The sequence below is a fragment of the Melanostigma gelatinosum genome (assembly GCF_949748355.1).
Source record: "Melanostigma gelatinosum genome assembly, chromosome: 2".
Lineage (NCBI taxonomy): Eukaryota > Metazoa > Chordata > Actinopteri > Perciformes > Zoarcidae > Melanostigma > Melanostigma gelatinosum.
This window is the reverse complement of record NC_136635.1, coordinates 13,770,877-13,784,574: the sequence shown is the minus strand read 5'-3', so window position 1 is coordinate 13,784,574 and position 13,698 is coordinate 13,770,877. Positions and strand designations below refer to the sequence as shown.

At 42.4% G+C, this 13,698-nt stretch overlaps 1 protein-coding gene across 2 annotated transcripts; it reads left to right on the top strand.

Moving 5' to 3' along the window:
- Window positions 1–1,522: 1,522 nt before the first annotated feature.
- sltm (SAFB-like, transcription modulator) lies at window positions 1,523–13,222 on the top strand (the record flags this gene model as incomplete). Of its 2 annotated transcripts, none has more annotated exons than XM_079288367.1 (20): window positions 1,523–1,669; window positions 2,905–2,992; window positions 3,085–3,140; window positions 4,748–4,775; window positions 6,032–6,740; window positions 7,314–7,357; window positions 7,477–7,589; window positions 7,708–7,857; window positions 7,981–8,093; window positions 8,173–8,333; window positions 8,418–8,518; window positions 8,622–8,690; window positions 8,796–8,941; window positions 9,025–9,205; window positions 9,444–9,568; window positions 10,592–10,765; window positions 11,105–11,416; window positions 11,529–11,676; window positions 12,285–12,439; window positions 12,533–13,222. In XM_079288367.1, the coding sequence occupies 20 exons, from the start codon at window positions 1,535–1,537 to the stop codon at window positions 12,633–12,635; spliced, it is 3,111 nt and encodes a 1,036-aa protein (XP_079144493.1). In that variant the 3' UTR covers window positions 12,636–13,222. The 2 variants fall into 2 exon arrangements, with proteins under 2 accessions (XP_079144493.1, XP_079144492.1); XM_079288366.1 differs by having other exon boundaries at window positions 1,535–1,669; window positions 2,905–2,977.
- Window positions 13,223–13,698: the final 476 nt, after the last annotated feature.

The following is a 13,698-nucleotide window of genomic DNA, read 5'->3' as shown; positions in this document are numbered from 1 at the left end:
GACTTTTCTCATTACCACGAATATTCACACAATGCAGAAATAAGTACTTGAACATCCCAGACCACATTAGCACTGTTATTTTTCATTTACAATAAACCCTCTCAGATTAAATCATGAGTTCTGTTTACAGAGAAACATGGTGTCTTTACAACATATGTCACTGAATGAAGTGACGCCACAGCTATGTGACCATTGTGAGCAGTTCAATCAGAGAGGGGTTGTCCCTTCACAGATAATTTTATTTGAATCATTTTGACTTTAACTGCTGAGTTTTACTTGGTGGAATTGAAATATAGACAAAATATGACAATAAATTAGCAGATAAGATAAACCTGATCACACGTAATAAACATGCAGATATAATTATTTCAAAGTTTTAGTATGATTACGTTTCAGTGAGAGGTCAAGATTTAGGGTGAAACATCACAGTGTTGGTTGTGCATGTGAGATGTATTAGGTCATGGAATTAAAATGGAGTTGTGTCTCTGTCTCAGCATGTCTTTTAGTGTTGTCAAAATATCATCACTATTATGATGAATAATTTGGGCATATCTGCTGCAACATCTTTTATATTATCCAGAGAGTAATGGCATTTTATTATCCAATTAGAGACATTATTGAACTATTACTGACCTGGTGTCTGCCTCACTCTTGACCAGAGACATGATGCAATCGTCACAGATGGAGCTGAAGAAGATTTAAGGAGCCCGATTCTGTCTCAACAGAAGAAAGGAAAGTAAACTGCTGGTGCTCTGTGGAAATAAAATGATAATAGAAGAGGGAAGCAATTCTGTCTATAGGAGTGTCGGTTTAATCAAGTAAATTTAGGCCTACACACACACACAAATGTTGAAGTAGCTTGGTCAGCCTAAGGACAAGAGCACATTTATAAAGCACATGATTGACAACGTGCAGGTGCAGGGCAACAAAGCAAAATATTGCATATTCAGAACACTAGTTTGTTAGAGTAGATTTACATCCTACAAGTAGGCTATATGAGACTGATCAAGTTTAGGATTCAGTCTAGAGGAGAGTCGATATGTCTTTTGAGACCAACAAGAGAGGCAGCTGAATATAGTCTGTGTAAAATCAACAACTGGGCACAAATGTGTACCAACTAGGAAACTATGCAGGTCGCTGTACATTTTCATTCGGCCTAATTTGCTCAAGAGTACATCCCATAAATAACACAGCCTGCATATCTCAAGTTTCTCACTCCTCCGTCCATTGTAATGAAAAGGCTTTAACCGCCTGAAACTTTGTTGAATACAAGCTGCGATTCAACACTGTCAATAATACAGTTTCCCCTTGTTTTATTGTTCACTAAATTGGGTAACGAACGCGTGGTTTAATTAAATGTAGACTATTTTGTCCCTGAAATACGAGTATGTTTTCAATATGGCAACTCGTTCACTGGCTCCCCCACTACAGTAGGTGGCGTTGCGGCATTTAATGACTATAAAACCAGAGACACGAAGAAGAAGCAGGGGAAAACGGTCTGCGCTGGTTCACGGGTCGGTGTAGGGGAGGTAAAATGGCGACGGGTGCCATTTCCACTGAGTCAAAGAAAATATCAGATTTAAGAGTTGTTGATTTAAAATCTGAGCTCAAACTAAGGAATTTGGACACTTCCGGTATAAAGAGCGTTCTACTTGCAAGATTGAGACAGGTAACCAGAAATAAATAAGATAATCTGTCCGAGGAAGAGTGACCGAGCAATGCGATACAGAGCTGCTAAAGCTAACGTTAGCTAACGTTAGCTAACGTTGTTGACCGAATGTTAGGCTATTTTGTCAGGTTAACCGCTTAAAAAGTTGAAATGCCCGCTGACTAGTTTAGCAATGTGACTACAGCCTGGATAAACTGCTCCGTGCACATATACCTGTCGAAAAGGGAAATGTTAGCTGACTGTCCTCGAGCTTGAATGAATAGTGAGAGCAGGTGCTGCTGTAAAGTGAAGAAGGCCCGCGTAGTCTGTCGCTTCCTCGAACACAACGGGTGGAAATCTAGCGTAGCTATATCTCTCAGCGATACGACGTCAATGTTCATTTGACATCAACAGATTGCACGTACTAGACTTAAGCTGTTTAAATGAAGCGTCATTAACGGTGATTGTTGACTGCGTGGAGGACCGTGTGCACATGCTCGTGCGCTTTATAAATAACGTCCGTTAAGCAGCTTTGTTGTTCGGCTATAATTTGTTGGATTGATCACGATTAAGAGGCGTTTTGTTAACTCTGTTTTATGACTAAATTATTTAAATATTTATACGGTGACATTATTTAATTGATGAAATAGACAGTCTTGATGAACAGATGTAATAGTTAGTGGTGTCAAAACTCGCCTCGTTGACAGTTTAGATTGAACACATTTTGGGGGTTAAAAATGACATATACCGGTAGGTTAGTCTGAAAATATAGCGATCGGCCTAAATGTTTTAAGTTGAATTTTAGGTGTTATAAAATTCACAATTAAGTTTAAATGATGTTTGGGTTGGATAACGAGTCATTGAATTGTAGGTATCAAATCCCCCCCATTTAATCTAAATTGTTTTGGTTTAGATTTAATCAGTTTAAGATCACAGGTGACAGATTGAAACTTATAAATGTAGCCATAATAACACATCTTTGGGTGCTGGTATGTCTTATTCACTTTCAAAAGCCATCCATAAGAAAACTTCACATTTTTTACTTTTTTGATTAGAATACACTCTAAAGTTAATTCAAATCTAATGTTATAAATCTGCTGTTTCTGTCTTATAAGAAGGCACAATACAATGTTGAGTGGTGCTGGTTTATTGGTCATCACTTCTCTTCACAAAACTGATGTTCAGCATGAACAACAAGGAGATTGTGTCTTGGGTGAAAAGTAGTTGAAATGTTTTTTTGTTTTTTTTAAATTAAGGCTCTTGAGGATGAAGATGGTGACACAGAAAATATTCAAATCCAGCTTTCAACTGACTCATCAAATCGGAAAGGTGGGAAAGCTAAAGGTAATCTTGCTTTTGATTTAATCGATGGTATAGTGTGGCTACGCAACACCATGTTTTGTTTATTCATTTTCTTTCTACATTTTACCTGTCAGGGAAAAAAGTGGATTCTGATGCGGACACAACGGGGGAGGAGGATGTCCTGTCCAAGGTGACCGTCATAGATTTCTCTTAAATGTTTCTCTGTTGCTGTTCTGTAGAGATGAACTGATTTTATTTTTAACACAACGGTTGAGACTTAACATGCTGAGATATATTTAACACTAACTGAATGCAAGTTGGTCCATGAACTCAATTCACACTGGCTGAAACTTCCTCCATGTGATTCTGTAAACCAGCGGTTCCCAAACTTTTTAGGCCGCGCACCCCCTTCTACATCCCGACTGGGTTCGCGCACCCCCCCCCCCCTTAATAAAAAAAAAAAAAAAGAAGCAACAGAGCCTTTTAAGCCTTCATAGCCGCATAAGAATCGGACCAATGAGAGAACAGTTTGCTCGCGCGTGGCATTTGTTTACAAGATTTAGTCCACTGTTAAATGTTGCAGTGTGAACACAAACCGAACAAAGGAGCAACTGCAACATTGTATCATATTAATCCCTGAATCAGAACAAAGCAAACGAACTGAAGGTGTGAAAACGCCCTGAAACACTGCAACAAAGTTTCAATATCTTTCAGTTACACAAGGCGTCACTTTTAAAGAGCAATCAGGATGCGAGCACACACGCTCAGAGGCAGATTATCACATTTCATTTACAATTAATGAGCGACTAATGTAGCCAGGATGTCTTCGGACAAAGCATCGATGCAGCGCGACACAGTGTTGTTGGACACCGGGATCATGTCCAACTTTTTTGCTTCTTTCTCCCCAATCATACATTCCACCATCTCTCTGGCAGCTGGCAAGCTCACGTCTTCGGCGATTGTGTGCGGTAGCCCCTTTCTCGCTATTCTGTAACCAGATATGAAGCCCGTAGTGCGTCATTTATAGACCCAACACATGAATGAGACTGCAGTTGTTTTTGGCTGTTTTGTAACTCCTCCAATTTCGATATAAACAATGTAAGGGGCTTTTGACTTGCACTGGCATGCTTGGTGTTCAGGTGGCGACGTAAATAAGAGCTTCAGACTGTTAGCCAGAACCTCGCTGCACACCACGCACTGTGGCTTTGGGGAATCTGCGTTGCCAATCCAAGTGAAGCCCAGACACAGATACTTTTCATCATATTTCCTCTTTTTTTTCCCAGTCTGATGCTCACTCTCGTTTCCTCTTTTTCACCTTGACTCCGCGATGGGCCGATGTGCTCCCGATTTGTCTGTGCTGCACCTCTCCGTTCCCCTCGCCTCCGATTCCTCTCTCTCTCTCTCTCTCCGTCCCTCTCCTCTTTTACGACTGATAGCTTCAGATGTCCCACCTGACAGTTTTTAAATTAAAATTACATTTTTTTTTAATATTTAATATTATTACACCATCAGACCGCCATTACACTTTTCCTCTCGCGCACCCCCTAGAGGCAGCTCGCGCACCCCCAGGGGTGCGCGCACCCCACTTTGGGAATCCCTGCTGTAAACTATTGGGGAAGTAACTTAGCCAATATATTTGTGAGCAGTTTAAAATGACAGCGTGTGTATAGATGGATAGATATACCTGAAGTTAGCGTTTGGATGCAGAACCGTTGGAAAGTCTGTTAACAGTTATAACTGCCCTTTTGTTGCTGTAACTACATATTTGTTATCTTACCTCCGTGTTTTCTTTTCTAGGAAACTGAAGAATATGAATCTGAAAAAGGTATGTATGATATGCTGGCGAGCTAATTCCCAACACTAACATTAGGTTGTTTCTTCTTTACCCCTTACATTTATGATGACAAGACCTCCTGGTCAACTGCATAACATCTCGTGGTATTTCATGCTTCTGCTAGCTACTGCACTATATAGGTGTGCTAAGAAAGAGAATCATGGAAATGCTTGATGCATACATTTCTCCAGTTATTTGTAATTGGTCCACACATGACTTATTGGATGAGAGTTGCCTTGACTCAAGTACCCATTTTTCGTGGATTACTCAATATTTATTGCTGCTGTGGATTTCCATCACCTATGGCATTCAACTTCCCATCCCCAGGGAAACTTAAGAGGCATGGTTCACAAACAAGCTGACATTTTATTATGTCCAATGAATTGGAAGAAGCAACAACTCGTTTAACTTGGGGATCATTGCACTTTCATGTTGACATTTTGATGGACGGTGGTGGTGGACTGACGGGTGCAATTGGCAGGTCTGAATTCTTCGCTACCCTCGCCTCAGGAATCGGACCCCTTATTACAGGTTTTGTCAGGTGAGATGGCCTGTGAATGAAGCTAGGATCACGAGACTCCTCCACTTTGTCAAGATGCTGATGCCTTGAGTCAGGAGGGCAACTGAAAGATCAGAAGACTTCATACATTGCAGGCAACATCCATCAAAATTGCACATATTCCTGCCAGGTGACCGCAGTGAAGAGATGTGACATGCACCATGGGCTGAGACTGGAAGGACAGACTGTTGTGACCAAAGGGACAGACTTCCTTGGTTTTGATGATCAAAGATACCTTTTCAGAATGCTCTGAAAACCTACTGATGACACACTGATGTTGATTATTGAAGAAATATTGGAAGATATTTAAATGTCTTTACATGGCCTAATCAGCTGGGAATGTATTTTGCGCAATGGAAGAAAACCTGAAGGATGAACTGATGACTTCCTCTACCTCATCTGAACTTTGCCAGAATATTCCTCCCTGGAGAACTGCCACAAACTGTAGGAAGCATCTGGAATTGCACGTTTTAGTATGAATTATGACTCAAGACATAACGCGTGTCAAGAAATGAAGAGCACTGAATCATCCCCCGGTTTCCGTGAAGAATGTGTTTTGTGTCTTCCTGTGGTGTCTACGCCCTCGATGACATTAACACTAAATGTGCTTTCTATTCCACTTTTAGGTCGAGTGACATGTCAATGCTAAAAGTTGTTTTGCCATGTTTATCCTTGTTAAATCCCTCAGATGTAACTGATACAGATGATGGTACTCGTGAAAAGTCTAAGCCTGCACCATGTGAGGACAGCCTTGCTCAGCCTGAGGCTGAGGAACTGGCTGAGGCTGAACCAGAGTCAGAAGCTGTGGCGGCTGAGACAGATTCAGAGCCTGAGCCAGAGGTGGATGCCGAGTCTGAGGCCGGCCCAGAGGTGGATGAGGACGCCGACCCAGAGGTGGATGCTGAGTCTGACGCCGACCCAGAAGAGGTAGATGAGGACGCCGACCCAGAGGTGGATGAGGACGCTGACCCAGACACGGATGGGGAGGCGGAGCCAGAGCTTAAGATCAAACTGGCTGAGATGGAAGATGAAGCCATGAATTCCTCTAAAGAAGCTGAGGATGATCGCCTCTCCGTCTCAATCCCAAATGATGATGCCATCACCCTAGATGTTGATGGTGATGACCTCCTGGAAACAGGTAAACATGTGAAACTTCCAGATCCAGAGGCCGAGAAGGGCACTGATGAGCCAGAGGCCTCTGCTGAGACGGTCCGAGATGACATGACGGTGGAAGAGAGCGAGGGCCACAAAGATGGTAAGAAAGATGATGGGTCCCGGAGTGATCCCACGAAGAAAGACGGCAGAGAGGGCCTGAAGAAAGCTGAAATGAGAGACAAAGAAAAGGATTCTGGGAAGAAAGGCCCCTCCGCTACTGGGGCGTCAGGTCACGCAAAGAGGTTTGTCTTTCTATGTCAGTTATTCAAGTCCAGCAACGCAACATTGTGGGTAGCCTCAAGATTTTTGTGCCATAAGGGAAATGTTCACTGGTGTACCTAATCCTGCCAATTGCTACTGATTTGTTTTTCTGAAGTTGGTTAAATTGTGATATTAACCAGGAGCTGAGAAAACACCTTATTTTGTTACTTTGGCCTTTGCAGCAGTTTTTAAAGCCATTTCCAGTTTCTACAAAAGGCATTGTAAAAGAGCATTAGTACCTGAGATGGCAGTGGGTTTTTTTTTTTCTTCTTCTTTTTGGTCAAATGATTCACTGTGAAGTTGAATAAACCTCCGAAGATTTCATTGGTCCAGGGAATAAATTTGCTGTCAACCTGACCCATCTCACCACTGGAAAAGCAATGAAGCCTTCGAGACATTGGTTCAGATCCACGCCTTGCCCACAGGATTTTTATTTTTCTGAACAGTACAGAATATGGTGTTTCTATCCCACTAGATGTATGCCTGTCACTTAACATCTGGATTTAGTTACATTCACTCATTTTACGTTTGTTGTTACAACATTTACTTTGTAGCTCTTCAAGAGACAGAGATGGAAAAGCTGCAAAAGATGAAAAGGGTAAGAATTATCCCCACGTGTTAGAAATGTATAAAACCCAAACTAATTTCATTCAACTTGATGCAATATTTTTCATACCCAATGACTGCCGAATGTGTTTTGGAAAATCTCTTCATCAGGAGTCGTCAGCTGTAGCAGCAACAGCAGCTCTTCTCGTAACATATGGGTGAGCGGCCTGTCTTCAAACACCAAAGCAGCTGTCCTAAAGAACCTGTTTGGCAAATATGGAAAGGTAATTACATGTGCAGTTTTTTTTTATGAATTAGTTGCTTATATTGAATATATCTGAAACTGTCACTTTTCATATATGGCCAGTGTCATAGGAAAATGTTTAAATTTGTTGCCAACAGGTTTTGAGTGCCAAGGTGGTTACAAATGCTCGCAGTCCTGGTTCAAAGTGCTACGGCTTGGTGACCATGTCTTCCAGTACAGAGGTGACGCGGTGCGTCTCCCACCTCGACTGTACAGAGCTCCACGGACAGCAGATATATGTGGAAAGGGTGAGTTGGGAAGGAGATGTCGAGTCAAAATGTTTTTTGAGTCAGATTGGTTGAATGCAATCTGCTGTGTTTATGGAAAAAATGTGTCCGTGTCATTTGTATTGTCCTGCTGCCGTTTTTCAGGCCAAAAATGATCCGTTCAAGAAAGAGTGCTCAAAGAAGGAAGCCGAGGACAAAGCAAGTTCCACCAAATCCAGTGATAAGCGCAGTTCTACGGGGATAAAACTGCCCAACAAGTGGGTGACAGAAAAAGATGTAAACTTAATTCTATGTGGATTGAAAGCACATCTAACATTTGGTTCTCCGTATGTTTAGAGTGCTGCTATCTTACAAAAAAGAGGATAAGAAGTTTGATAAACTCTCAGAAAAGGACAAAGATTTGTCCAAGAAACAGGACGCAAAAAGTGGAAAATCTGAGTCCGTTTCATCTAACTTGGGGCAAGATTCTTTGAAGAAAGATGACCGAAAGCATGGACGTAGGTTTTATTCACACATCTCTGATTTAGAGTATATGTAAGTATACGCCTGTCCTCCCTGAATATTAATTTATTTGCTTCTAGGCATGAAGAGCCCAGGCAAGATGGTCGTTTTTCATCATCTCAAGGGAGACAATAATTTTGGCAAAATGAGACCTTTTAGAAGGGGGCGGTATCTTGATAAAGTAAGACATTTTATTCGTCTTTGATTGCATTATATTTCAAAGCATATTGTTAATTTGCCACCAGAGGATGTTAAGTGAGACCGTTTGATCCTTTCTTTCCCAGCCCGTTGTCTTTGTCCCAGCCCACATGAACATTCAAAGGAGGCCAAAATGGTTGATTCCTCCTGAAGAGGTACAAACATGATGCTTAATATAATATTGGCTTTTAACATGCGCCACTTATTTATTTTTTTTTGAGCATTTTCTTTTTAACTCATTTCTATTTTCCCTCTTCCAGTTGGATATGATTAGATTCAAACAGCGACCTTTTATGAACAAAGGGGAAGAACATGACATCCTGCCGTTTGAAAAGATGAAGGAGCAAAGGATGCGTGAACGGGTGGCTCGAGTTGACCGCGTTCGTAGAGCCGTAGAGTTGCGCAGGTAGGCTGCTATAGCCTGTAGTTTTCAACATATATTTTTATTGTCTTAAAGTTCTAAGCGGAGGGATTTCTCTTGTCTTTTAGGCGGCGTGAAATTGCCGAACAAGAACGCAGGGAGCGTGAGTGCGTCAGTCTGTTGCGAGAGCGTGAAGAGCGGGAGAACCTGCTCCGGGAGCGCCAGAGACTTGAGATGGAAAGGCAAAAACTGGAGAGGGAGCGCTTGGAGAGGGAGAGGCTTGAGAGAGAGAGAATCCGTATAGAGCAGGTACAGAGAGCCATCCATGCTGCCTTCAACAGAGTCGTGTGGGAGCGGGGCTGCAGCAGGAGACTATGTGGCTTAATTAATGCATGAAATGGAAATAATGCGATGAATGTATCCCGACGTATGGGACTTACTCAAAATGTACATGTATTCTGACTGCTTGTGATTGTGTAATGATATCCAGGTTTCTCAGTCATTTGAATTGGTGCAATGTTTCATGTTTTTTCATGACTTCCTTCAGGAACGGCGTAAAGAGGCGGAACGTATGGTTCGTGAACGCGAGGAGCTGCGAAGGCAGCAGGAGCAGCTCCGTTATGAGCAAGAAAAGAGAAACAACCTCAAAAGGGGCCGTGAGGTGGAACAGGGGTATGTACACACGATTTAAATGTTTTACCCTCGGCGGTTTCATGGTGGTGTGACTGACCCAAGTTGTTTCCTACGGAAACTTTTCGGACTATAAGCCGCTACTTTTTACCCCACGCTTTGAGGCGTCTGCTTATAGTCCGGTGCGATTTATATACGGATTTTTCCGTAGCTTTTCTCCTCCACAACAACAACCGCAACTTCCGGTTCCGGTCTAACACAACATTTACTAGCTCCCGACACAGAACAGTTGCTACCAGCAACCCCTCTGCTACCAGCTGTTACTGACAGGGTTCCTACAATATGGATGACGTACCTTTGACCAACCTCTCACTAGGACTGTTAACAAAAAAGGTTGAACGGCAAGATGCTTTTAACAGTACATGTCCGACTCGCTAGCTTCTAAGAGCTACGTAGACACGCTGCTTCGTCTTACTTCTTCCGTATGGTAGCCTTGAGAGACCTTAGTCTGTAAGTATGTCTGCATGAAAAGATGTACGAATATATATTATATTCGCTAATGCTAATCGCGGTTAGCATTTCCCCATTGTCCGTAATGTTAAAATTTGCTTAGAAGCTAGCGACATGTTATGATGTTCAGAGAAGATAACTTTAGTACTGTTAAAAGCATCTTGCTGTTCAACGGGGACACCTGCGGCTTATAGACCAGTGCTGCTTATCTATGTACAAATTCTTTTTTTCTTTTAAAAATCAGCAGGTGCGGCCTATTACCGGTGCGCTCTAAAGTACGGTAGTTCTTCCCATTTATTGCAGCCTAATTGCTTTGTTTTGCGGCTGAATGCCAGTGATGGAGGTTTTATTAGGAGACTTTTACATCAATGCATCAACCTTTTTATGCAAACCCAATGTTGTGGTTAAAGGTTCGCTATACAATGTTCAAAGTATTAATAAAGCAGCAAACAACAATTTGCTTTGTGAAGATATGGTGGAATACGTCTGAGTAGAGAATGAAGTCGCTCTCGCTGTGTAGAGGCGGTAGATGTGATGCTATATTTAATGTTTCAGCCGGAGGGACGATTCTTATTGGAACGGCAACAAGAAGATACAGTCTGAGTCTGAGGTCCGGCTGAACCAAGGCTCCAACTACAACCGACAGCAGAACCGCTTTTCAAACTTCACTCCCAGAGAGAGGGGTCGCTTTCCAGAGGCTGCTGCCGAGCAGCCCAACACGTATGACAGGTACAAGTGATGGACCAATAGGAATTGAGGTGGTCAATTGTGGCAACAATATTATACTACAGACGACATTTTGACTTGTCACAGTAGGAAGACCACGTCTAGGTAATTTAAAAAATAGATTTTCCGCCTCAAGGTGTTATGCCAATTGGTGAAACATCACTTTGAACCTACAAAACACGTTTTTTGGCCATAACTCAAGAACTATGGTAATTTAACACAAATGTTAAATGGGACATAATAATGAAGTGATAATATTTTGGACAGACTGGTCTAATCATGAGACTGTAATTGTAGTTTATTTGTGATGTGACTAATCCCATGTCGGTCTTTCGTTGCCAGACGTAACCGGTTTGACGGTGAGCCGGAGACAAAGAAGAGTCGCCCTGCTCCTCACAGAGAGAGCTCTGGCTTTGAGCGCTACCCGAAGAGCTTTGAAACAGTCCGCAGAGCTGAGCCGCCTCCTCCTCCACGCGCCGAACTCCGGGACACCGACCGCAGGGACCGAGATGAGAGGCGGCCTGTGCCCATGCATGATCGCCCTATGGGAGCCAGAGCTGCAATGCCTGGCATGTCGCACAACCGCTCACCCAGGGATGGAGGGCATGGATGGAAGAACGACGGTGGCATGAATTCCAACAAGGGAGACATACGGTGAATAATATCATGCAGTTTTTGAGCATCATCAGTTGTCTTCCCCCCCCCCCCCCCCCCCCCAACAAACAGCGAAAGCTAATTTCTTTTGTTTTAAATCGCTCGCCTGCAGTAATGCTGGGTTGACCAGAGGACGCATGCGTGCAGAGCGATCAGGCAGAGATGGCCCAGTGCTTAGAGGAGGCACCTCGGCCAGCCGTGGGAGGAGCAGCTTTAATGATCGAGACGGAGGGAGACCCATTGTGATGAGTAGAGATCAGGTCAGCCTACCTCCAGACTAAAACTTTGTGACAAAGCGGCGGTGGTTGACCTGGGAATAAGAACGGGCTGCACGCCCTGCTCATTGGCTGGGGGTTACACTCCCACATGTGGTCCAAATCCTCTTTGCTGATGTCCTGAAAACGGCTAAATAATAAGAAAAGAGAATACAGGCAGAGAGCCGGGTCTCTATAGATGCAGACACCACCACACACTTAAAGTGGGTTGTGAGTGATGATCACGAGGGATTCTTTTTTTGTATCAGTCCATATATTGTTTTTGGGGAAATTGTTGCATATTATACTTTTTTTTTTAATTTTATTTTATTTTTTATTTTATTTTTTAAGGTTATCTTAATTATTTAGGTCAGCTTGTGTTGAAATCTGCTGCATCATCTGCACAAGCAGTTTGAAGACATTCCTCTAAACTGGAAATTGGTAAACTTTTTTACATTTCAATGGCTCTTATAATAATTATTGATAGTGTACCAATGTTATCGATGAAATGGGGGGTCCATTCCTGTAAATTAAGTCGTATACGCTTTAAATTTCAACAACAAAGTGTTCGTCTTCAGCTGTAGCTCACAGATGCCAATCTTGTGTCTCTGCAGCCATTCAGCTCTGGCCGCCAGGTCGTGGTGGAACGTCACAGCCGGGACCAGGGCTTGAGGAAGGAGTGGCACGGTGGATCAAGCTCCCAGGGGGGGGGCTTCCCTGATAATCGCAGAATGGGAGACAGCCGGGGCAGCATGATGGCTCCTTCGAGGTATGCCGAACTTACAAAGTGATGACGAAACTGAGGTGTATGACCCATTTTCTCAGCGTTCTTACATTTGGGCGTGGTTTCTTTTTTGTGCAGTCACTCTTCGTCTGGAATGAACCGTATTGTACAGATCACCAACAGCTCCATCCCCAGTGGTGGCAACGCGGGGGGATTCAAGCGAACGCCGCGGCAGTTTTAGATGCATCCAAATTCTGCAACTTTAAAGCACCCACAAATTTAAAGACTTTTCTGAACTCTTTATTTTTTAGAATATCAATTGTTTTTGTTTGTAGCCACAAGGTTGATAACACTATTTTATTTTGTATAGACAAGTGTTTACCTTGATGTAAGGTTTTCCTGACAGTTCTGCTGTTACCGTCAAACAGCCCTCTGCGTGACATTTAGGAAATTATTGTACAGCCCCAGGTCTTTGTAACAAGTTTTCAAGTGATGTTATGAACCTCTCCTGAGTGTTGTATGTATATTTTCAATAGCATAGTGTCACACTCGGCAGTCCTGTGTGATGTCTTATTTTAGTGTATTGGAGTGCATTAAATGTCAGGGTTCATTTACTCATTTGGATTTTTTTCTCTGTGAGGAAACGGATGAGTTTTTTTTTAGTTTTTTTTTTTTTGAAAAGCTATACTTTGTAGATGTCATGTTTTGTAAAAAGTAGTTGTATTTGCGATGTCAAACTGTAAACTAGTCTGCATTGTAACAAAACTCTTATAGGCTGTGAGTTGAGTTACACAGGCCTGTATGAAATAAAATTTGACATTAAAATCACACTTTATTTGCTCATTGTTACTCCAAGGGTTCTGCAAATTCGATGACGCCTGCCATTTAAATGTCTTGATTTCTGGCAGCTTGGTTTTCTCAGTCAGTTCACAGGCTGTAGTCTGAATATGAGTTTGTTAATCACATGTTGGGACGGTGTACAAAATCGAACCAAGCGGGAAGTACTTTGACAGCTCGAAGAAAGTTTCAGCACACAGTATGAAATAACCTTTTGTAGTTTTAATCAACATGCATGACACTTATGTGGCGCAAACATTGTCAGCTGTGACTAAACAATCACCGTAAAGCTCCATCTTGCTTTTTCAGTTTTTCATTTAATTTATGAATTGTTTTGTCCTTTTTATGGTTGGACCAACACATACACAAACGACAAGGCAACTGTTGATCTTAGTCTTTCATTATCCTGGTACTTCTAATCAGGTTGACTGTCCCTCGTCTATAAGGCATTTTTGTGTGTGTGTATA